Here is a 23,810-nt window from a genome sequence, read left to right as displayed (position 1 = left end):
CAAATTGAGCTATGTTTACTCCCACTCTTTACGACGTCGTTTTTGCCACGTAATTGTTCTTTCACTTACAAAGGTAATAGCATATTCCCTTCATTATTCTAAATAATATCTCAATTAAAAGAAAATTATTAAATAGCTCTAAACCAATTAGTTTTAATTATTTTAATGTCGGGCTCCACCTGACAAGTTTAACCTAGAAGATGAATTTCTCGACTAATTTTATTAACATAATTTCAAGTATTTGGATCAATTTGCTTAACATAATTTCAATATATTAACAAAGTAGTTGAAGCTTGAACCTCTCGAATGATTGATTTTTTTTTTAAGAGAAAGAATATTTGCATGCCTTTGATTGCAAAAGGAATTTGATTATTATAAGCCGCAATAACAAAACTTCTCCTCGAAAAATGGATTACTCCACCAACCAAGTTTACGAGAATTTGTTCATCGTCCAATAAAGCCATCACAACATGGCTCACAGTTCTTCACCACAAGATAGATGAAACGTCGAATAATTATTAGAAGACAGTCACATCGAATAATTTATCCAAGTTGACCCGACTCCATTCGTTCACACCTCCAACAAGAAAAGCAAAGAAAGATGCGAATTTGAAACACCAACTTCAACATCCTTTTTATATGCATCTTTCTAGATGGCATCAAAATATGAGCACACGAACTGAGTCTCCCTCTCGCATCCATAATATATTCATAAAGGCATCACCTTCCATACTTACCCACTTCCTTTACAACACTCAACACACCCAACAAAAGCATCCCCTCCCTCTTCTTGACAGGACACCAACCCTTTCTTTCTGATCATCAAAAGAGGAAGCACTACCAATGCCTTTTCTGCTTTTATTAAGCCTAATCTCTTTACTTTTCATTACCCCAATCAACCTTGTAACCTTTTTCGGCATATTCAGCAGCCCCCCCTTGTCCTTTACCAATGCTTTCAAAAGCTTCCCATAACAAAAGTAGGCATCCATCAAGAAGCAACACCTATACTTTCTTCTATGCTTCATTCAATATATATTTCACCTATTATTATTCACTTCATCTCAGTCAAATATGTTCTCAGGGAAACAAGCGTTCTATGCTAACTCATCAAAATTTGATATAAAAGAAGTGCTGGGGGGAAATACGTATCTGGAAGGAAGACTCGTCTTTGCTCGAACCTTTCGTTACAGAGACGTTCGTCCGGTTGGGAAGGGAAGTCGGGCATTGCCATTCATCTGATTTGGAAAGGAAACTGAACCTAGGCATGAGGCAAGAATCAAGCATGCATCACTCTGGTAATGTCAAGCGGTTGAAGAGTACAAGGAAACTTTGTTCAGGAACGACGTAGAGAAACCCGAGATCTGCACCTTTGACGTATGGACCGATACCCTGCAGAATTGGAGAGGAAATCAAATGTACTGATACAAGTGATATGGTTCTTATCAGTTGACTTACCCTGCCGTTTAGTTGGAAAAGTTCTCCGTCGACCCATTGTGGATTTCGGAACCCAAATTCGGCGATTCTTCCTTGACCTTTATAACTAGCAACCTGGAAACACAAGATCTTTGAATTAGTCTCAGTCTACAAAACTGGATGACAATGTATGTCAAGGACATGTGGTAAATACCACTCCCAGTTCATCTGGATACATTCCACGGTTCGCGGTTCGAGTTCCTCTCCCAATTCTAGCCCGAAAAGTGACCTAAATTTAAAAAAACATCAGGTCCAAAACACCTTTACTTATGAACTCGAGACATGGAAACAGGAAATTTGTCATTGTTCTTAACCAGTAAAATCATAACAATATTAGGATTCAATTTAGACCTGGCCAGCAGGAACATTAAGATCACCAGTCAACTTTACTGCTTCTACATACTCAAAGAACTCCATATCTGAAGTCTCGTCCATGTTATCCAAATCATTCCAATGTCCAAATTTTCGCCTCAACTGCACCACCTCAGTGCCATAAGGGCCGAATGCACCAACATAGAGACCTGTTCCACGCCGAGTCTCATTAACCATTTACACGTGGTGTAGCGAATGTCAAAACAAGAACAAACGACTCACCATCAAATGGATCTAGGTCTCCCCTCGATGTCGTAATCCGACTGAAAGTAGTATATTCAGATAGTTCACTCCGCTTCTGTGCTTGACTGACAGCCAGTTTGACTATCTCCCGAACATTCCTCGAAATCTAGAATAAAGTGATTCAGTAATTTTACAATAAAACAAGAACTTATAAAAGGATGAAAAAACAATTTCTGAACCCACAGCATTGGATATCAACCTCACCTTTGGAGAAACTTTATCAACACCCCAAAATGCCTTGGCGACATCGGCTGGCATAAGCTCAGAAACACCTTGGGCTGTTAAAGCTGCCACTTTGACCTTTGAGACTTTCTTGTCCGTAGCATCAAGATCTAAGCCTCTCCCAGGAATATGCAGCACGAAAGAATCTCTGTCCATATCCTTAATATAAGCAGGATGGCGTACAAACTCATCCTTGGTAGGAGTCTCTTCACTGTTATGTACAACCCCACCAATATAAAGCTTCATATCTAATTCCTTTTCGTCGTCACTGGCATCGCTATTCTCACCTAACGAAATTGTCTCAGGCTTAATCTCATCTAACTTATCCATTGCATCATCAGAATTCCCACTAGTCCCCGTTTTCTCGTTGTCTTCTTGCATCAATTGCTTGACAGAGTTAGCGTCTTCAATGACTTCCTCGGGAACATTGATATTCATTACTTTAACTTTTAATCCCGGAATTTTCTCTTTCAAAAAATTTATCACTCCCTTTATTCCCTCCTCAGTAGCTTCTTCCATAGTAATGCCCTTCTCCTCACTTTTCTCCTTCGTGGCTTCATTCTCTGGAACGTCTACAGTAGCTTGATTCTTGATTCCAGATGTGGAAGGGCTATTTGAAGGCTCTGATGGTTGACTTGTTGAGATTGACGATTTTCCTTTGGATCGTTGTAAGTACACTACCTGCAACATATACAAATCGAAATAATCTCTCATTTAACTTTTAATGTCAGATACATGGTTACAGACAATAGCAATGTATTCTTTTGTTAACTCACGTACTAAATAAAAGAAAATGGGTTTCTCATGATGTAATAAAGTCAAAGACATTGGATTAGAGATAGAGATAGGCTCATATGACAGACATAAAATCAATATTTTCACAGAAAAATGGGGAAAACAATGTTTCAAGTGAGGATTCTGTAACCTGCATGACATATCTCTCTTCATCTTTGACAACAAAAATCTCAAACAATGGAGTTCCTGGCGATGCAGTAACCAACTGTCTGTGACAGACAAGAATTATGCGTGAGTGTTCCCCAAATAATAACGGTGTCTGTGTTCACAAACGAGACAACGATCTTACCTCGGACTGTAACCCCTCCCAACAAATCTGCCAACGCCAGGAGTTACACGTATTAATCGGCCAAAGGGATCATCTGAATCCTGAGAGTACCCCACCCACCAGCCCACCTGCTTAAAAAATGGTTCAGAAAACATCAATAAATTTTCATTGCCATATATTTCAACTTGATTTCAGCGAATAAAAATAACAGTGATGAGCTTAAGGACATGCTTGGAATAGCCTTCCAGGTGCTTCAAAAAGGGTTTTTGGTAAGTCATTCCAAACAAGCCCTCAAGTGTTTTTTGGGGTAGAATCCTGCAAGATTACCAGTCCACTTCCTGTGCATTTACACAACATCGACGCATCCTGGTACCGCTCCTCCTCTATAGCACTCTGCAAATGTATATAAAAATTACATTAGGAGGTGACCAGAAAATTGACAATCTTGGTAAATAATGTAAATCTTGATTTGACCTTCAACTGGTACATGATTTCAGCAACACTGTCCTTTTGTGTAGTTTCGGTAATAGCCAGTTTCAATTTTGCAGCTTCTTCAAAGTCTTCTTTCTCAACAGCCTCTTCAAGTTGAAACTGTAACACACCGACTAGAACTCATGAGCCAATAACAAGTAGAAAAGCAGCTAAATTAATAGACAACACACAAATGTAGAGACTAGTTGCTTAAACTACTGCTCACAAACATGTTTTTTCAAACTATTGCATTAAAGGATTAACACAAAATTGCATGACCCTAATTTTTCATTATGAAGCATTAAAACTCAAATCTAATCACCACCCAAGCAACGAACCAAAACCCACTTGATGAAATCCATAATCATCCCAGTTTCTTGTGTACACAAATATTGACAGAAAGAACTGCACCTTAAGAACAGAGGCAAAGCTTTCTGCCTGTTCCATTTCAGAGAAATAACGGCTCCACCTACTCCAATCCCATTCCAAGGAAGAAGAAGAAGAAGATGATGATGATGATGAGTTGCTATCACTGCCGTCGCTAGTATTGCCATTTCCTCTGCAACGACAAAACAAGGTAGAATTCCTGGGATTCCTAGATGAAGTAAGTGAAAGCTTGCCCTGATTCTGAACAGCACAACCCCAACTCAAAATCAGCTTCGAATCATTAGATTTCTTGGTGGATAAATCGAAGCAACAGAAGGGGCTGAATTGGAGCATGGGTATTGCTTGTCCAGCAACCCACGAGGTGTTGGCGATCCCCATCTCACAGCTTTCACCGTCTCGGCTCTCCTGACCGCCCCTTCCTCTTCAACAACTTGTTTTTTCTTCTTCTGGTTGGCGCTAGATTTTTGGTTCTGTAGGGGTGAGAGGGAAAGAAGAGAAAGAAAGGGGTGAGTGAAGAAAGGATAGAATCCTTCCTCCCTCGGATAACTTTTTAGCCTATTAAAATAAGAAGGCCCATCAGATTTGTAGGTACCCTACATTGTTGCTCCACATGAACAGAAAGAAACACCCCTTCTGCTACTACCGAACCGAAAATGAAAGAAACCATATATATAATATATATATATATATTTTAAATCATTTTGGTATTTCAACTTTTTAATTTTATTCGATTCTAGCCTTACACTAACAAATTGACAATGGAAGCTTATTGATCTCATGTACCAAATCACTTTGCTAATTGTATGTCTTTTATTCTATCGCCCGGACTCTTGTTTTGAACCATGTAGATTTGAGAATATCAACGCATAGATTTTATAACAAAAAAAGAAAAAAAACTTCTTGTATGACTTATGAAGAAATAATTTCTCGTTAGTTTTAAATAGCTACACTAAAAAAAGGAAAAAAAAATACATTAATTCAACGATAGTAGTGAAACTTAAACAAAGCACTTTTACAGAATTCGAGTATTATCTTGAGGAGTTGAAAATGTAGAATGATACCCAAAACATCCTTCAAATGGCAAACCAATTGGTTTAAGTGAAATCAATTCGTTTATTGGCTTCTTTCATAATTAGGACAATGGATGGATGGTTATTCCATGATCTTTAGTTGAGTCAATTGTCTTGACAGGTTCAATTATTTGGACAAATGTTGTCTAATCATCTCAAGATTGTAGTGGTCAAGCAGTGATAATTGACATTTAACACTGATGTTTTTGAAAAGAAAAGAAAGAATATTCAAGCGTCAAATAATCAAAACAAATAAATAGATAAAACGTGATTGAATTTATCGGATTTAAGTCTTCACTTTAGTCGATTTTATCACTATTTTAAATTTATCGGATGTAACTATGAAAATAACAACGGTTTACATTATTTTACAAATATAATGTTTGATAGAATAAAATACGACAATAAAACAAATTATGGCATAAAAAACTAAAAAAAATCAAACCAAGGAACAACTTCATGAATTAATTACACGAAACATATCACAGGAAAGCATTGAAGTATAAACATATGCACGCACCAGCATAAATGTAATCAAATTAAAGATGGGCGTCCTATATTTTTATGTATTAATTTAAGAAATATTTTAACATGTTAAAAACTTATAATTTATTCGTATGATTTTTTGAATAAATTATGTGAATAATTGCTTAAAGAAAACGTGGGAGCCGTGGTGGCCATATTTTTGGCACTTCCTGATTGGTTCTTTAGTCATAAAAGGGATTCGGAAAAATTTCTTTTATCTTCCCAATGCAGAGGTCCAATGTCATGCACAAGTAGCCCCCACAGTCTCAGACACTTATCATTCATGAAATTTGTGGAATATTTATTTTAAAAAATAAAAAATAAAAAAGAAATAACAAAGTTTATTATCCCATATTTAAAAAGTAAAATAAATCGTTTTCAGAATTTTCAATTTTCAATTTTGAAATTTTAAAATGTTGTTTTTAGAATTTTTTTTAAAAAAAAAAACAGATTCTAAAAACAACAATACGGAAATGACGACCAAACCTGGAATTGGATAGACATTCCTCCGTGGGTCTCCTTGTAGATGTTGTGGCCAAAATTGGAAGCCATACAAACCAGACCAATCACTTTCTTCGATTAACCTAAAATCCTGGACAAGATAAAACCAAAAATATCAGCAGGACAGAAATCTGAATATCTCTAAAATTTTGCATCCCTACTTTATTTAGTCTTCACCTAAATTTAGTATTAAAAGTGGTTCAGTGAGTATCATATAGTTTTTGTTACTTATTTAACTATCAAACTTGATACTTAATTTATTACATGTGATTCAATTACTTACCCGCTTATTAAATAAATAAACAAAATTCAAATCCACTCCTAACAAATATTTTTTCTTTGGACTTTTCTTTTCGAGCTTCCTCTCAAGCCTTTTAAAACGATCTGCTAGTGAGAAGTTTCTCCAACCGATGTGGGATCTCATAATTCACCCCCTTTGGAGTCCAGCGGGCACTTGTTCCTCTCTTCAATCGATGTGGGATCTCACAATCCATCCCCCCCTTTGGGCCCAGCATTCTCACCGACAATCGTTCCTCTCTCCAATTGATGTGGGATCTCACAATCCACCCCTTGAAGATCCAAGGTCCGATGTCCTCGCTGGCTCAGCTCCCAATGTTTGGCTTTGATACCATTTGTATAAAAAAAAATATATAATAAAATAAAATAAAATAAAATAAAAAAGGCTAAATGGAATGAAATCTAAAGTTGAAACGGGAAAGATTCAATTCAAATACCATTTTTATAAGGTAGAATGACAAAAATAAAAATGGAAGGATGTCAGTCACCACATTTATTCGTTGAGACTGCTCCACTTGGTCACTGCTAGACTGCTGGTGGGGAATGGAGTGCGGACATTTTCAGATAAAATATGACCTGACCTGAAGAAACAAGCAAGCAAAGGCAAATTAACACTAAACTATGTAAACTATCAACTCATTTTTTAATACTACAGCCCGCTTTGCGCTCTTCAAGTTAGTGGGAAAACGTCCGTCAACCAGAGAATTGAATTGAGAAACAACCATCAACAATTGGAACAGTTAAAACATACCTGTAAACCTAGAAGATTCTCCAGTGGAATTGCAAGATCTGCTTTGAAGCACATGCCCAGTCTCCCTTCCCAGGCGGCTGAATAGTCAAGAACTGAGATCTAAAATTAATTATGATGAACAAGATACAGGTAAAGATGAACAGAAGAAAAAAAAATAAGTTTTGCGAGAATGTAAGTAGATTCCTTGGAAACAAAAAATCAAAAACGTTCGAGCTTTACTATTACACAGATGCCGGGATTTTCAAGTGGTGAGATGTGGACACCAATCGTTTAGCTTTTACAGGAGCAGTTAGAAGCGGTCAAAATAGAAAGGGAGAAAAACACCCCCAACTACCTAGCGTTGTGACGTGGACTGACTCAAAGACATGGGTCTTACGGGAGACCTTTCCGGTATAGTTTGGTCATGGGAAGATCCATTCTCAGCATTCTCAGCAGCTTCCAAAGCACCAGCAGACTCTAAATCACCGTGTGCAACAGTGTTTTCTGTGCGAACAGGCCGAAGCAGACCCTGCAATCTCACCAGATAACTTTGGCTGGAAGGTTGAGGTCTCATATAACGGTTGGCCGTAACAACACTTGCAGATGGCCTTTCAGTATCAGAATGAAGATTGGACAGAGCACTAAGATCAAGGTTTGGGAAGACCGAGCAGCGACATCTAGGACATTTCACATTTAGTCGAAGCCACTCGTCAATGCATCCTACATGGAAATTATGAGCACAAGGGAGGCCACGAACCTGCGCCAATTTATAATGACCGTAACTTCATTTTCAGTAATTTACCAACAAAAGGTTCGTGCTTTCATGTATTTATTATAACCATGAATCTAGGTTCCCAGAAAGAGCATGAAATGCAGTAAAATACAAATCATAAACAAGCGACATTCTTGTACACCCACTAGTTTTCCGAACTTCTATAAATGAAATGGTAAGACGAGAAAAATCAATTACCTCGTTCCCTACATGGAACTCTTCTAAGCAGATAGGACATTCACTGCAATCTGTTGGAACAGCCTTTAACCTGAATTTGGGAAGTTCCTCAATAAGTGCTTCCACAGCTTCCCTCTGTCCAAGCATCAACAAATAGCTTGACCATCAGAATTAAAAACAAAAAATTTGGTCATAAATACGGACCCACATAATGGTTTACATAGTAGACAGATTTCTTAAAGAATTAGACAAGACCTCTCATGAAAAATTTAAAGGCTGAGAACCTAAGAAACCAAGCCCTCTTTCGGAAGAACTTCCGAATTCACAATGCTCTCATTTCATGTCAATCAACTTCCCTCGAATTTTTAATGAGCTACAGGCACTAAGAGGGAAAATGGTAGCAACAGCACAAAACTACTCTAATGCTACCAGACAACAGGTGTTGGGAAAACCTCACGAATATTGATGACAAAATGTCAACTCAGGGATAATAGACTTACCTGAGCAGGAGTCAAATAAAGTCCAGGATGATATGCAGCAGCATCTTGGCCCATTACTCTTGTTTCTTGTCCTGCGGCTTCAAAAGCCCAATCAGGTACTCGGATCATGTCAACTAAGACCTGTAATAAAAGACTGTTCGCTATCAGTTTTGTCACATGGGCAAAATTATAGAGGGAAAAAAATGAAAGACACAAATGTTTATTTGATGCCCGAGAAGTATTTTGTCCCTAAAGGTCATGCTTTTCATGTTCTCTTTCTCAAGTCTTTTGTTGATTTCTGTTCACAAGTTTTATGTCTTAGCCGGAATGTCTTTATCTTTCCATTGTGATTCTCTTTATTTATTTCTTTCGTTTACTGTTTTCAATTTCACTCACCTGTGGAGTTCATATCTTTTATGCATTGGTCTCTTTTCATTTCATCAATGAAAAGTTTAATTTCTTGTTAAAAAAATATAAGAAAATCAAACTTTCAAATATATATTTTTTTAAGAATGGAACCACAAACTAAAAAGAACCTAAAGGATATATTTATGATTTTGATTGAATCGTAATCCAGTTCAAAATGTCCACTTCAACTTCCTTCATGACCAACTCATCGGGTGTTTGCATTTTGTAAGAATCATCAGGCAAAAAAAAAACGGTTTTTTTTTTTTTTAATTGAAAGCAAAGAATATATTGTAGAAAAAATTTATAAAAGTAGATATGCATATAATATAGGTGATCTATGGACGTCATTGCAAATATCAGGCAGAAAATTGATAACGTAGAAAGAAAATTAATGCACATCCTTTAAGTTCCAAAATCTAAGAAGGCAGGAAGCTTAATTGCTTACCCCATATTCTGATACAGGGATCCCTTGTTGCGCCCGAAACAAGAGTGCTTGTCTACGAGTTAACCACTACATGGAGGTTTCAAAGATAACTACGTGAATTTCATGTATAAATAAAGAAAAATATTTGAGAATTTTCAACATGAACTCCCTAAAAAGTGTAAGTGGCACATAAAAACAACTGTTAGCCAAGCTACAAATTATTGGAGAGTCTAGACGTAATTCATAATGAACTCCAATGATAATCTGCATAGTAAACATAATAGAACCAACCTTTCCCAATGACACGCAAGCAATGCATACGAGTGCACAGTAGCTAAAAAGAAGCCAAATAAGGAATCCCCATTTCTGGCCTTGCTCAAAAAGCTGATAGATTTAAACCAATACCTCCATAAATATTTTTAAAGTATGAAAATTCAAATGGTAGCGATGGGAGTTGAAATAGAAAATAACATACACATTTATGGGCTTCTCTAAACCATAAAGTACCGATGGCAGTCCAAGCCCAAAGAAATGGATATAGCAGAAGTGCAAGGATTGAAAGGACCACAATTCTTCCACAAAATCGAGCATACCTCTGCTGCCACCCAAAGTCCCTACGATACACAAGTTTAGAAGACAAGAAAATCTCCAATGGCATCTACCAAACCAGAAATATTGCAAAAGAAAAATAGAGCGAGAAAAATGTATTGTCAATTAAAATAGGGGAGGAGAGGCAGGTACGGATGTATATAACTAAATAATTAATTCATGGGTATAAACATTTGTCAGTTCTAGACCTCTTGGTCAAATGTAATTGACTTGTATAGAAAAACTTATGCAGCATCCCCATTCCCAAATGAAATAAGGTTTATAGTAATTCAACACAAAACCAGAAAGTGAACATTCATGACTTGAAGCTTCATAATTAGCCCCAAGAGAATAAAACAAATTTGGCAAACAGAACATAATGCTTTAAATCAGCAACAGATGTTCTTTTCTTTTCTTTTTCACACTTCAGTCACCATGCTTCTGATGAGAAGTCAAAAGTCCACAATCTTTGCACGTCAGAATCGATGTTTGTTTTGATCTTTGCCCCAATAATTGAAACCGTTAAGATCAAACCATACCATCCATAATGAAGGTATTGGAGAAACATTTTTCTCCTTTAATCTACTTTCTGACAACACAATATCTCTATAAAGCTTTTCACAAATGGAGAATTAATAGAAGAACTGTATGATTTTGCTAGCCCAAATTGACGTAAAACTATTAGTTGGAAGCCTTACAAACCCATTCCAGCAGCAAGTCCATTATCTACAAACATCAGCAGGCGGAAAACAAAGACGGTAGTATAATCAACCTGTACAACAAATAACAATAAAAAAATAAACAAACCAACTATCGTTGAGTTCCAAAAAATTACAAGAGAAAACAACAAATTAATAATAATATCTGATACTTGTTGAAAGTTGAGTACAACTTACCAAAATCCATATATGCAAGGGATGTACACAAGTATGGTACCTCTTCCAGTTGATCGAAACAACTACTCTATCGAGCAAAATAGTTAAAGGAAATACACAAATAAAAAACGTTAAGAGAAAGACATTGCTCTTGATTTTAAAGCATAGGATATGAGTATGTCTCGTTTCAAACTCTAATACCAAAGAAATATAATGAGCAAATCCAGTCAAGCTTCAAATCATGGCTAAACAATAAGTGGAAAAGCAGACCATAAAAGAAAATGCAGCAGTCATGAGTCATCATTCAACCATTGTAAAAGACTGAAAAGAATCCGATACAAACAAACTCTAAAATTCCCCAAAACACTGAAGGATACACACTAATCGCGAGCATCGACAAGAAAAAACCGTCGTACCTGCAAAAAGATGAAATAAGTCGCAAAAGCCTATCGAGCTAACTACGAAGTACTGCTCCGGCACCATACTATAGATTATGCTAAAACAGAATTTCATTGAATTGAAGAGCAAGTCCTGAAAGACTCACCACTTGAAATCGACCCCTCGAGCAGCCATAGATGAGAGAAATTTTCACTGGAACAAACTGGATGGAGAATCACAAACCGCCATACGACGGTGCAGAAGCCTGATCGAATCTGATGGCAATGAATCGGAAATAATCACGAGAACAAGAGCTGGTTCTCGTAGGATCATGGATAGAACAACAGGAGCGAAATTTTGGAGGCAGAAGAAGAGAAATGAGCAATATGAGCAGTAGAGCAAAGCGGTGAGAGACGGATGGAAATGGGAACAGAACGGAAGCGGGAAGCGTACGACTGTTCTTAACGGAATTTGCAAGCCGTGGCGCCGTTTCTTGGCGGCGTCAAAATTCTAGTACGCATTGCAGCTTTGCACACGCGGCATTATTTGAGCTAAAGCCCTTTAGGCATAGTCGACCCATAAGCCCAACCCACTTTGGTTGAATGGGTCATAACTCATAAGCCCAATAACTCGCTGTACTTTCAGTATATAATATTTTAAATATACGTATTAAGCATAAATATTGTTCAGGCTACTCCTAACCTCCATTAGGTTTAGTCGTTCGGCTCAATATTTTCTCTTCTCTGTTGGTGGTCAAGGTCTCTCATATGCAACGTCGCATCTCAAATTATACTGGTTCCTAATTAATAGGACTCATATGTCTTTATGCATCATAAGTCAAGAAGTGTCATCGGCCATCACAACTCACTTGATCATACTATCGAGAACAAGCCTACTTGTCGTTCATAATATCGGGAGGTCTAGAACATCCTTCCATCCGGGTTCTATCGAGACATTGAACCCTCCTGTGTCCATGTCATGTCATTTATAGACTTCGTACTAGATAGCGAGTATATGATCCAACCTCCGACACGTGGGTTGGGGTGCAATACCAACATACTCATGCTACCCAATATTGTTTTTAAAAATCTCATTTCAAAAGAAGTCGTCCCATTATATTTGTTAAACGGGTTATATTTCACTCAAATAAGTATATTTGTCAAAATCAATAATTTCTCACTATTTTTTTCTACCCCACAAGTGAGCTATTCCAATCATTTTCACTTTTCCATTACTCTTCCACCTGCCACCCTACTTTTCCCTCTACCCTCAATGAGATTCAAACAATGCGTAAATTTACACTGTTAGACGAACAGGACTGAGCTTTGTACTTTCCAAAAGGCCTTATACTAAATAAGATAGTATTCCTCACTTATAAATCCATGATCTTCCACTAAATTAAACAACGTTGGAACTTACTCTCAATAATCATATAAATATTAAAAAAAAGAATTAAAATGAAAAACCAAGAGTAAAGGGAAAGAAAGAGGGAGTGCAAGCTTTTTAGAGGCTTTGATTCATTTACTTTCCTTGGCACCCACCAAGAACGAACCATCTCCTCAGTGCTCACCATTTTTTCTTCTTCTTTTCAGCCTTTTCAGCTCTGAAGTAAAGTGAGGCCCCAACCTAATTATTCCTCTGCTGTTTGCTTCGCCATGTCGTTTTACCATTTACTTCTTTTATTCCCCTTTTCCCCTTTTTTTATTTATTATTTCTATTTAAACCTTTTAATTAATTCACCCCTCCACGTCATTTCCTGTTTTAAACCTTTTTTTTTATTTTTTTTTTATTTCTATGTCAGCAAGTTCGTAAACCCATGTAATTTTTTTTGTTGGTTGATTCATTTTAGATAACCCAACTCATTTCCATTTATTAAAAAATTAAAATAATAATAATAATCTTTTTGACTTGTAATTAATTTTTATTTTTTTATTTTTGGTATTTATGCATGGGAGTTTGGGAGTGGCTTTTGTAAAGATACTTTAGTTTTAAACACTTAGTCAAAAGCGCTATTAACTAGACTCTTAAAAAAAGGCATTTTTTAAAAATAATTTTAATTCTTTTTAATATATTTTAAATTAATTTAATATTCTTAACCCTAGAATTTTATTAACAAAATTAATTTTTCATCATTAAAAACATATTTGGGAGTAATTATATATAATAAAAAAAAACAATAATTTAAATTATTTTAGAGTAATTTACAAATATGGCCTTTTGTCTAAAATGTGCTTTAATTGATATTTTTGGTCACAAAAATGTGTATTTTTAAAGTATCATATCACAAATAAAAGTTTAATAATGTCTGGGCTAAATATAAAGTTTATTAATATGATAACTGACATAGTATTAAATGTAATCATAAAGGTGGATAAGCTTTTTATTTTAATTATTTTTTAACCCTTTGTATATGTCGAGACAGTTGAAATAGTTATAAACAACATTAATTAAACAAATAAATAAGTCTTTAACGAATATAGGGAAGGTAGAAATTAAATTAAATTATATATTTATAAAGTGGACCATACCACGCCAAGAACCTTAGTTTAATTCTATTTTGTCTTCATTTGCAACGGAATTATCTCTTTTTTTCTCCCTTTCTCAGTGAAGACTTTGAATTTCAAATGTATTCGTTGAAAATTGGTCTAAATTAGTTCCCCCAATTATCATGATTATAATTGATGAAAAAAATAAATTACTTAACCAAGGGTTTTGGAATATATGACACTATTTACAACTTAACCTTCATTAATAAAGGTAAATATTCAATATATAAAATTTTAAATTTGAACCATAAATATTTATTTACTGAGGCAATACATAAGTAGTAAAGTAATTAAATCACAATCATTTCATCATAGTTCACATTGGTATTGATTATTACCACTGTAACAATCATATAACAAAAAATCACTCAATAAATACGAACCCATGTGGGTGAAATTAATATGGAAGTCCCATTAATAATGTATATTATATGTATATAATATTATTTAAGTTTGTTTGAAATTAATAATCATCATATACATGATTATTTATTTATTAGCTTATAATATTAAGCCTTTTTCTATAAACTCGAAAGCTTTCCACAGTTGGAATTTAAAACCAATAATTTGACATTTAAAAAAGATATATATATTTTTTAATGAAAATAAAAAAAAAATAAAAAAGGAAAGAAAATAAAATTGGGGTAAAAATGAATATTTGAGAAATTAAGGACCATAAAGAAAATAAAAGGAATTAGAACTGAAATTGGTTGTTTGTTGAAAGGAAGGGGTGTAGGCATTAGTTCAGGTAGGGTTGTGTTTGGATATAAATACGGGTACGCCCTTTCTGTCCGTTTCTCATCTCTGTCTCTATGGACTCGTCAACAATGGTCCATATCGTCTTCTTCCTGCTCCTCTCGCAATTGTCGCTCTCTCTGCTCCATGTAAGAAAAACCATAAACAAACAAACAAACAATTCTCATTTTCATTTCGATTTTTGTTCTTTCTTTCCATTGTTCTAATCCGATCGTCTTGTCGTTTTTGCCACAGGTTTCGTTTGTTTCTGCAGATCAGGCTACATTTAATGCTTCTATCCAGTTCAATCCCTTCACGGCCAAAGCTTCTCTGGTTCGTTACTGGAATACGCATGTTTCCAATCAACTTCCGAAGCCTGATTTTCTGTTCGCCAAAGCCTCGCCGCTCTCCGTTGTGGATGCCGCCGTGTTCGCCAAGCACGCTGCCCTAGGCTCGCTCACTTCCCGATTGGAAACGTTCTGTTATTCGGCTAATTTGTTCTGTTCGTTTGATTCTCAAGAAACTTCCGTTCCGCGCTTTAAGGATGCCGATTTCAAATTGTATGGAAATAAAAATTTCAACAACTATGGCGCGGCTCGAATCGGTGGCGCTGACTCCTTCAAGAACTATTCCGACGGGTTGAACACGGCCGATCACTCGTTCAAGCGTTACAGTGGGAACTCGAGTAATCACAAGGAAGGATTCACGAACTATGCGGAGGATGGTAATGTGGCGAACAATAATTTCATCAGCTACGCCGCTGAATCGAAGGGCGGTTCTGGCGAGTTCGTGAACTACGACAAAATCGTCAATGTGCCGAATCTCCGATTCACGGCCTACGATTTGGACTCCAGAGCTCACAAGCTCTCGTTTACGAGTTACGGAAACGAGACGAATTCCGGAAGTCAATCGTTCACGAGCTACGGCAAGAACGGCAATGGCGTGCCGCAGGAATTCAGTAGCTACTCTGATGGCTCCAACATTCTTACATCGACATTCTCTGGCTACGGCGAGTCAGGGAAGAGCGCGAACGATTCGTTCAAGGCTTACGGTCTCTCCGGCAACAATCCGCACTCAAACTTCAAGAACTACGGCAAGGGCGGAAAATCACAGATCGATACATTCTCGAATTACAGAAACGGAGCGAACGTCGGCGACGATAGTTTTCAGTCGTATGCGAAGAATTCGAACTCCGGGAGAGTGAACTTTGCAAGTTACGGACAATCCTTCAACCACGGTAACGATTCGTTCAAAGAATACGGCAAAGGATCGATCGGCCAAACGACGGTCGGATTCAGAAGCTACAGCGTTGATCGGAACTTCACGACGTATGCACAGAAAGGCGTATCGTTTTCTGAATACAGCGCGACGGGGAGTGGCATTAACGTAAATAGATGGGTGGAACCGGGCAAGTTCTTCAGAGAGTCTGAATTGAAGCAGGGGAATGTCATGGTGATGCCGGACATCAGAGACAAAATGCCACCGAGATCATTCCTTCCGAGGGCCATTTTGGTAAACATACCATTCTCCTCGTCAAAGATCTCCGAGACAAAGCAAATCTTCCACGCGCGAAATGGCTCGACGATGGAGCACGTGATTACCAGCACGCTGGCGGAGTGCGAGCGGGCGCCGAGCATGGGCGAGACAAAGCGGTGCGTGGGGTCGGCAGAGGACATGATAGACTTCGCCACAGCGGTGTTGGGGCGGAACGTGGTGGCGAGGACGACGGCGAGTGTGAATGGATCAACAGAGAAGGTGGAGATCGGAGAAGTGAAAGGAATCAACGGCGGAGAGTTAACGAGATCAGTATCATGCCATCAGAGTTTGTACCCTTACTTACTCTATTACTGCCACTCAGTACCCAAAGTCCGTATCTACGAAGCCGATATCCTGAGGCTGAAAACGAACGAAAAAATCAATCGTGGGGTTGCAATTTGTCATATGGACACGTCATCATGGGGCCCAAAGCACGGCGCATTTGTAGCACTTGGGTCCGGTCCAGGTCAAATAGAAGTCTGCCACTGGATATTCGAGAACGACATGTCGTGGAGCGTCGCCGACTGAAGGAACAAAGAAAACTCTGCCGCCCTTTTTCATTTGTGTTCTTTTTAGTAATATTATTGTTGTTATTATTATGTTTTTTTTTTTTTTTCTTTTTAAAAAAATGTTTTTAGTTCGGGTGGGTTTGGTCAAAATGGAGTGTTTTGGGTCTGACAAAACCGGAATAGAAAAAGAAAAGGGCAAAAAAGGAAAAAAGAAAAGTGGGGGTGGTGCTGGGAGTGTGTGGGACAGAAAGTGGGCAGAGTGGTGAGTGCAGAAACAGCTTGCGGTGGCAGCTTTGAGTACACCCAAAGTAAAAACCACCCTCGAAATTCTTATTAATTGTTTTCCCTCCCCCACCTTTTTAATTTCCGAGAATTTAAAGGACCAAATCAAAATTAAAAAAATTATAGGTTAAAATTGTAATTATTTCGAAACGTAAATTATACTCAAAGCCCCATAAAGGCAATTTGGATATCAGCAGAGCATGATAGTTATCCAGCGACCTTTTACGTTGGGCTTTTTGCAGCTCTTCAATAATGAAAGGGACATGCTAAACTTTGATCCAAAGCTTGGAACAATGCAATTAATTTTTTAGAGTATGCGAACCAAAATATAATAAAGACTATAACACTCAAAAATAACAAAAAAAAAAAAAAACCTATAGTTTGGTCCTTCCATTTATTTCGTCTCTGAGGAATTAATGAGGTAGGTGTCTGTATGTTTCCTAGTATATCATTGTGTCCTGTGTAGGTTAGAGACGACCATTTAAATTTGTAAATATTATATGGATCATAACGACTCAACCAAGCGTACAACAACGGAGAAAATGAACCTACCTAGATTTTCAAGCCACCTACAACAACTTTAGGTGATGGAGTAGTCAATGACCTATGTACTCGTTGTCCAGCTGGAAGTTCGCTAAGCTTTGCTTCCCTCTCTTCTTTTATTTTTCAATAGTCAGCACTTTTTTTTTTTTTTTTGCAAGATAACGGTGAATTGTATAATTATATTTTTTTAGAAAATTATAAATTAATAAGTATGAACAATTTTAAAACTTATAATATGTTTTATACTCCGAATTTAAAATTTATTTTTACAATTTTAATTTTTTTGTCTAATTTAAAATTTTAGCTGTGACAAAGAAGGGTACCCACCTCGGTCTTGCTGTGGCTGGTGGCACAAAGTTAACGGGGTTTTACCCATCTCTTATCGTCTATCTCACTCCCGAAGTAGAAAATATATATTTTTTAAATGAAGAATTTAGAGCATAGAAAATTGTTTTAAAGTTGCTTAAATTGAAATAAAATAATTAAAAATATATGGAAGTTTTTTTTAGCAATAGGGCTGATTTGCCTTCTTCATGGGTCAGTTACTGGGCCGACAATGGGCCAAGAGAATGGTTGAGGAGAAGAGGCCCGTAAAGCGTCATAATATATGGGCTTAGGCCCACTTTTGTTTTCCGAATATATACAAATATTATAATTTAATGAAATATATATTAAATTAAAGACATTACAGAAAATTTAGAAGTATTTTATTTGGTTGATGGTCAAGAAAAGCTATTTTCCTCCAATATTTAATTTTGAATTTTCAAATCATGACTCGTGTTACCAAAACCTTGGTCCTATTTATGGAAATAAATCAATTAATATTATCATATGACGTCCACTCTTTTAATGCTATATTTGTTACATATATCAATGTCTCCAATTTAATAATTAAATAAATTAAATAACTTCGAGATTACCTACTAAAATTAATCCATCATTACCTATTTTTATTCTCGGTTACATTACATTCTAAAATATAAAATTCTATTTTATCTTGACGTAAAAAAATTATTCAACACAAGCTTCGTTTTTAATTTAGGTCCAATACGAACATAATCTAGTTTTATATAAACTTATCCATTGTTTGAAGATATTGTCCTCTTTGGGCTTTCCGTTTCAGGCTTCCCCTCAAGGCTTTAAAACGCATCTACAAGGGGCCTTATAAAAGGTGGTTTGTTCTCCTCCCCAACCAATGTGGGACATCATAATCCACCCCCATTCGGGCCCTAGCGAGAAGATTGGCACATCGTCCAGTGTTTGGCTCTGATACCATTGGTAACGACCCAAAGCCATCGCTAGTAGATATTGTCCTCTTTGGGCTTTCCCTTTCGAGCTTCCCCTCAAGGCTTTAAAACGCATCTACTAGGGGAAGGTTTCCACACCCTTATAAATGGTGGTTTGTTCTTCTCCCCAACCAATGTGGGACATCATAGAATCAGTTTTGGAAAAACGTCCGTAAAGCAATGTTATAGGCTAGCAAGCAATAATCAACAACAACGACATTGATAGCGTATAACTCGGGTAAATAGAATTAACAATTAGTTACATCCCGTATAGTAAATTTTAAAACATTTTAGTATTGAGAGATGTATACATAATTTTGGCAAATGATCCTACACCCCAAATTCTAATAACTAGCTAGCATGAAATTAAGAGAGAAAAAAAGTTTGGAACGAGCCTACGGTCATAAGTAATATGTCCTAGACAAGTATACGGCTACTGGCAACACGCCTTAGACAAAGGTTGATAAATGGTTGAATTAAAAATAAAATAATAACCAAATTATTTAACGCAAATAATTAGTTAATTAATTAGCTAATTAATTTTGACATAAATAATGTGAGGTTAAGGTTTATCGATAATAAAATAAAACAACTGAAGGATTAAGAAGCTCAATTATGTGACTAAACGGAGTTATCTAACGTAAATACATGTTTAATAAAATTAATTATTTTATTCACAAGTCCTGATCTGTTAATTGGCTGGGAACAGGGAAAAATAAAATAAAATAAAATAAAAGGAAGGAAAAGAAAAATAATAAATAGAGAAGGAGACCGAAGTGGGTCAGAAGGACACGTTATGAGCAGGCAAATTCATGTGCCCACATGGATGATTGGAGGAGCCATTGCACAATTTGTGGGAACGAAGAACAGCACAGAAACAACAGCGATTCGAGCAAGAAGAAGAGCCACCAAAATTTGAAGATACTCTGAATTTCTGAATTGAATCGATCAATTTGTTGCCTCCAGCCACCGATTCCTGCTAGTGCTAGCGCTAGCGCTCTGATTTGTTGATAGAAAGAAAGAGAAATCGGAAATGAAGGAGAGCAATGATGGATTTGTGCGGGCGGATCAGATTGATCTGAAGAGTTTGGATGAGCAGCTTGAGAGGCATCTTAGCAGAGCCTTGACCATGGAGAAGAACAAGAAGAAAGATGAAGACGGCAATAGCTTTCTCACTTCTGCAACCATTGCTCGCAGTAGGTCTACTAAAGTCGCCGCTAAGGAGCGGCAAGAGTGGGAGATCGATCCGTCCAAACTGATAATCAAGAGCGTCATTGCTCGTGGTACTTTCGGCACCGTCCACCGCGGCGTTTACGACGGACTAGATGTCGCTGGTCAGTCACCGGTTTCCTACTGCAACCTTGAACTTTTGCCCTATTTTTAATTACTCTCAGAGTTGCTCTTACTATAATTACTTTGTTTCTGAGTTCTTGCTTCGTGAATCCTGATCGAATTTCCCACTCCTGATCTTTCAGAATGCTTACAGACTACAGTTTATGCCTCGGTTTTCTTTTCCTTTTCCTTTTCTATTTTTGTGAATTTCCTTTACCTTGTTTTCAATTATTTCAACACTCTCGTTTTCTTCTCTTAATCGTCTTAAATATTCATCGAAATTATTATTTTTGTCTGCGCTGCTGATTTATTTTGAACACATATGGGTTTGATTCACTGGTAGTTCTTTGAAATCTCATGCCAATTTTGCACCTACCTCATTGGAACCCGTTTAGTGATTGTTTAGACCTCTTTGGGCTTACTGTTTATTTGTTGCCACTATCATGGAGTGGTGATTGGCCATTTGAACTCTCTTTTAGATGATCCGTGATGTATACACGAGATTGAGTTGAATTATGGCCTGAATGACTTTGTGTGAATAAAGTTTTGAACTTTCATGTGATTCCAGCTGTTGGATAAAACTTGACCTAGAAAAGCTTCTATAATGAATTGGCTATTTCTGCTAGCCAATACATATTTGTATTTATTTCGGTATTTACATCATTGTCTTCTACATATTCTAATGCGATCATTATCCTTCATTATTTTAAGCTCTGTTCACTTACTCATTCATCACTCACTCATATATTTTTTAGAAATATTATCTTAGTTTGTAGTTCTTTAAGGTTACTGGGTTGCAGTTGGTTGCTACAACCCACTGAAGTTTTCTGTTGACTTTTTAATGCATTAGTCAAGTTGCTGGATTGGGGAGAAGAAGGCCACAGGACAGAAGCTGAAATTGCTTCACTCAGGGCAGCTTTTAAACAGGAAGTTGCTGTTTGGCATAAACTAGAGCATCCCAATGTTACTAAGGTCACTACAGCTTCATTGTCTATTTGCCTACTTGTTGTGATATAGATGTCTTGTTAGATGCTCTAGTTCTAACCCTCAATTTTCTAGACTTATTGATATTCTATCAAATCAATTGAATGCGCTTCTAATAATTGTCTCTCTTTTCAAAGATGCTGACACTATAGAAAGTAAAGGATGGATTAGACCCAGAACAGTTCATAATCCAATAACCAGAAATTGTTCCTTTTCCTCCTCACGCACCCTTCTTTTCTGATTTTTGTGACGAACAATCCAAAAGCTCAGACCGCTCCTCTTGATCTTCTGAGTAGAATTAGAGGGAGATCTTAGATCAACAGTGCTTCGGTGTTCGGATTTGAGCGTTTTACCTTCTTCCTTAAAATTAATTTTATTGTAAAAAGTTTGCTTTAACACCCCCCCAGCCTTCCGTATGGACCATTGAGAACTCTTTTTGCATGAACTTCAAGGTTCAATTAAATCTCTTCTACTGGTAGCTCAACCGAAAAAGTTCAGTTGTGTTAAAGGATTCCATCTAGAATTCTAAACTCTCTCCACCCTTGTACTTTTTTAGAAGGGGAAAAGAAGTCAACTGAACTAAATTTTATCCTTGCCAGAATAGAACTAGACAAAGCCAAAATGCATGTTGCTCACTTGGAGGGCTTCAATCAGATAAAAAAAATGTCTTTGCATCTTTTGATAGTGGAAAAACTAGCGGCTTTATCCAGACTCTTTAACTTATCATCTTTCCTTCTTTTTCCCTTCCCCCTTTTTACCTGTCGTTGTGGAGGGGGAATTTTCAAGTATTTTTATTTTATTGTTCAGAAAGTGATATATCAAACTCGATGTGCTTATTCCATAATTAATGCATTACTTTGTGTTATTTTTTTGTGGCTTTGGTTTCTAGTTTTTGCTTTTTCACGGTTTTCAATTGATTTTCAGTTTATAGGGGCAACAATGGGCTCAGCGGAGTTACAGATCCAAACTGAAAATGGCCTAATAGGCATGCCAAGCAACATATGCTGTGTTGTGGTGGAATATCTTGCCGGAGGTGCCCTTAAATCTTATCTCATAAAGAACAGGAGAAGGAAGCTAGCTTTCAAGGTGGTTGTCCAATTGGCACTTGATCTTGCTAGAGGGTACCCCTGCTCACACGATTCCCTCTGTTCATTAGTCTTAACCTCTTATTTGAGAATAGTATGTACTTGCTTATACTTGGCTCTTAGAAAGTGTTCCATTTATTTTGTAGGTTGAGTTACCTTCATTCACAGAAGATTGTTCACAGAGATGTAAAGACAGAAAACATGCTGTTGGACAAAACACGTACAGTAAAAATTGCTGATTTTGGTGTTGCTAGAGTTGAGGCCTCAAATCCCAACGACATGACTGGGGAGACTGGGACACTCGGTTACATGGCTCCTGAGGTACGCAATTTTTCGACTTTTTAGCCAACTTATACGACATTTTCGAGCATTGTCCATAAAATGTTTCCCCTTGTTTCCGTAGCTGTGTTCCTCATTCACTACATGGAAACTAGAAACCTTCAATGCCAAAATGTTGCTATCAAAGACATCAGAAAGATGATTTTGCTAAATTTTTAGGGGTCTATCTGGTTACAGGTTCTCAATGGCAACCCATATAACAGGAAGTGCGACGTGTACAGCTTCGGTATCTGCCTGTGGGAAATTTATTGCTGTGACATGCCATATCCCGACCTTAGTTTCTCCGAAGTGACTTCTGCTGTGGTTCGTCAGGTAGATTCTTACGCCCTTAGTTCTTCATATCTGCAGGACAATGTACTTCGTTATTTTGAACTTATCAAATGTTAATCTCAAAACACTGCTGCAGAATTTGAGGCCAGAGATACCGAGATGTTGCCCGAGCTCCCTAGCAAATGTAATGAAGCGATGCTGGGATGCAACCCCGGACAAGCGGCCCGAAATGGATGAAGTAGTTTCTATGTTGGAAGCCATTGACACGTCCAAGGGTGGAGGTATGATCCCTGTTGATCAAGCTCAGGGTTGTCTATGCTTTCGAAAATATAGAGGACCCTAAAGATTTGTTTGTTTGTTTGTTTGAATTGAATGAGAAAATGTGATAAAATTATTTTGAAGGGAAAAAGCATCATGTGATTGTGGTAATGAGAAATAGAAGAAGTAGGAAAAGAAAAATATATTGAGGTGAGGCCAGTGGTAAAATAGATGATGGTGGTGGGTACATAAACAACCAGGGACTTTGCTGCCTTTCACTTTGCCATTTGATGTTAAGCCTTTTGTAATGACATTAATTGAATGAATTGTAAGATTGAAATACAAAAATCTTATCTTCTTCCTCTTAGTTCACCTGAAACTGCTTTCCCTTCCTCTCCATGGATGGTTTCCCGAATTCGAAAAAAATCTTTAAACCATGAAGAATTGTCGTTATCGTTTTCATCCGAGTCGTTATCTTCTTCATTTTCATCTGTGATTGCAAAACTTGGTTTGGCGATAGAAATATCAGCTTAATGTTTTCATTAACTGTTGAAATGGATTGAAAGTTGTTGAGCCATATTATCCACCATATATTTCTAATTATTGATGTCAAGTTAGTCAAACATCACATCAATTTGAAATAATAAAAG

The 23,810-nt window shown here is 37.0% G+C and overlaps 4 protein-coding genes across 5 annotated transcripts; 2 read left to right on the top strand and 2 right to left on the bottom strand.

Moving 5' to 3' along the window:
• Window positions 1-412: 412 nt before the first annotated feature.
• LOC111779887 (protein EXECUTER 2, chloroplastic-like) lies at window positions 413-4,836 on the bottom strand. Its single transcript, XM_023660074.1, has 11 exons — window positions 4,256-4,836; window positions 3,848-3,964; window positions 3,701-3,766; window positions 3,395-3,501; window positions 3,236-3,314; window positions 2,293-2,991; window positions 2,068-2,194; window positions 1,825-1,994; window positions 1,628-1,702; window positions 1,456-1,548; window positions 413-1,389 (listed from the first exon to the last, which is right to left on the bottom strand). Exons 1-11 carry the CDS (start codon window positions 4,607-4,609, stop codon window positions 1,288-1,290), a joined length of 1,989 nt encoding a protein of 662 aa, XP_023515842.1. The 5' UTR covers window positions 4,610-4,836; the 3' UTR covers window positions 413-1,287.
• Window positions 4,837-7,534: 2,698 nt separating this feature from the next.
• LOC111780494 (E3 ubiquitin-protein ligase SIS3-like) lies at window positions 7,535-11,877 on the bottom strand. Of its 2 annotated transcripts, XM_023660914.1 has the most exons (10): window positions 11,622-11,877; window positions 11,455-11,493; window positions 11,099-11,165; window positions 10,901-10,974; window positions 10,090-10,228; window positions 9,906-9,998; window positions 9,636-9,701; window positions 8,804-8,923; window positions 8,325-8,438; window positions 7,535-8,111 (listed from the first exon to the last, which is right to left on the bottom strand). In XM_023660914.1, exons 1-10 carry the CDS (start codon window positions 11,648-11,650, stop codon window positions 7,710-7,712), a joined length of 1,143 nt encoding a protein of 380 aa, XP_023516682.1. In that variant the 5' UTR covers window positions 11,651-11,877; the 3' UTR covers window positions 7,535-7,709. The 2 variants fall into 2 exon arrangements, with proteins under 2 accessions (XP_023516682.1, XP_023516683.1); XM_023660915.1 differs by lacking the exons at window positions 11,099-11,165; window positions 11,455-11,493.
• A 2,896-nt stretch (window positions 11,878-14,773) lies between these two features.
• LOC111780731 (polygalacturonase 1 beta-like protein 3) lies at window positions 14,774-17,118 on the top strand. The gene is made up of 2 exons (XM_023661217.1): window positions 14,774-14,885; window positions 14,992-17,118. Exons 1-2 carry the CDS (start codon window positions 14,814-14,816, stop codon window positions 16,798-16,800), a joined length of 1,881 nt encoding a protein of 626 aa, XP_023516985.1. The 5' UTR covers window positions 14,774-14,813; the 3' UTR covers window positions 16,801-17,118.
• Window positions 17,119-19,669: 2,551 nt separating this feature from the next.
• On the top strand, window positions 19,670-23,527 carry LOC111779998 (serine/threonine-protein kinase HT1-like). Its single transcript, XM_023660229.1, has 6 exons — window positions 19,670-20,226; window positions 21,075-21,196; window positions 22,133-22,329; window positions 22,440-22,614; window positions 22,810-22,944; window positions 23,039-23,527. Exons 1-6 carry the CDS (start codon window positions 19,926-19,928, stop codon window positions 23,243-23,245), a joined length of 1,137 nt encoding a protein of 378 aa, XP_023515997.1. The 5' UTR covers window positions 19,670-19,925; the 3' UTR covers window positions 23,246-23,527.
• Window positions 23,528-23,810: the final 283 nt, after the last annotated feature.

Source organism: Cucurbita pepo, chromosome LG18 (genome assembly GCF_002806865.2).
Source record: "Cucurbita pepo subsp. pepo cultivar mu-cu-16 chromosome LG18, ASM280686v2, whole genome shotgun sequence".
In the NCBI taxonomy this organism is placed as follows: Eukaryota; Viridiplantae; Streptophyta; class Magnoliopsida; order Cucurbitales; family Cucurbitaceae; genus Cucurbita; species Cucurbita pepo.
This window is presented reverse-complemented; position numbering and strand designations above follow the sequence as displayed.

Excerpts from the sequence above, each read along its gene's own strand:
- LOC111779887 (XM_023660074.1), bottom strand. The coding sequence starts at position 4,609 with ATGGGGATCGCCAACACCTCGTGGGTTGCTGGACAAGCAATACCCATG. Across the intron at positions 2,992-3,235 it reads AAGAGAGATATGTCATGCAG|GTAGTGTACTTACAACGATC; the intron begins GTTACAGAATCC and ends TATATGTTGCAG. Across the intron at positions 2,195-2,292 it reads TTGATAAAGTTTCTCCAAAG|ATTTCGAGGAATGTTCGGGA; the intron begins GTGAGGTTGATA and ends ACTTTATTCTAG.
- LOC111780494 (XM_023660914.1), bottom strand. The coding sequence starts at position 11,650 with ATGGCTGCTCGAGGGGTCGATTTCAAGTG. Across the intron at positions 10,229-10,900 it reads CTTGCTGCTGGAATGGGTTT|GGACTTTGGGTGGCAGCAGA; the intron begins GTAAGGCTTCCA and ends TGTGTATCGTAG. Across the intron at positions 8,439-8,803 it reads TTTATTTGACTCCTGCTCAG|AGGGAAGCTGTGGAAGCACT; the intron begins GTAAGTCTATTA and ends ATGCTTGGACAG.
- LOC111780731 (XM_023661217.1), top strand. The coding sequence starts at position 14,814 with ATGGACTCGTCAACAATGGTCCATATCGTCTTCTTCCTGCTCCTCTCG. Across the intron at positions 14,886-14,991 it reads TGTCGCTCTCTCTGCTCCAT|GTTTCGTTTGTTTCTGCAGA; the intron begins GTAAGAAAAACC and ends TTTTTGCCACAG.
- LOC111779998 (XM_023660229.1), top strand. The coding sequence starts at position 19,926 with ATGAAGGAGAGCAATGATGGATTTGTGCGGGCGGATCAGATTGATCTG. Across the intron at positions 20,227-21,074 it reads CGACGGACTAGATGTCGCTG|TCAAGTTGCTGGATTGGGGA; the intron begins GTCAGTCACCGG and ends TTAATGCATTAG. Across the intron at positions 21,197-22,132 it reads AGCATCCCAATGTTACTAAG|TTTATAGGGGCAACAATGGG; the intron begins GTCACTACAGCT and ends ATTGATTTTCAG.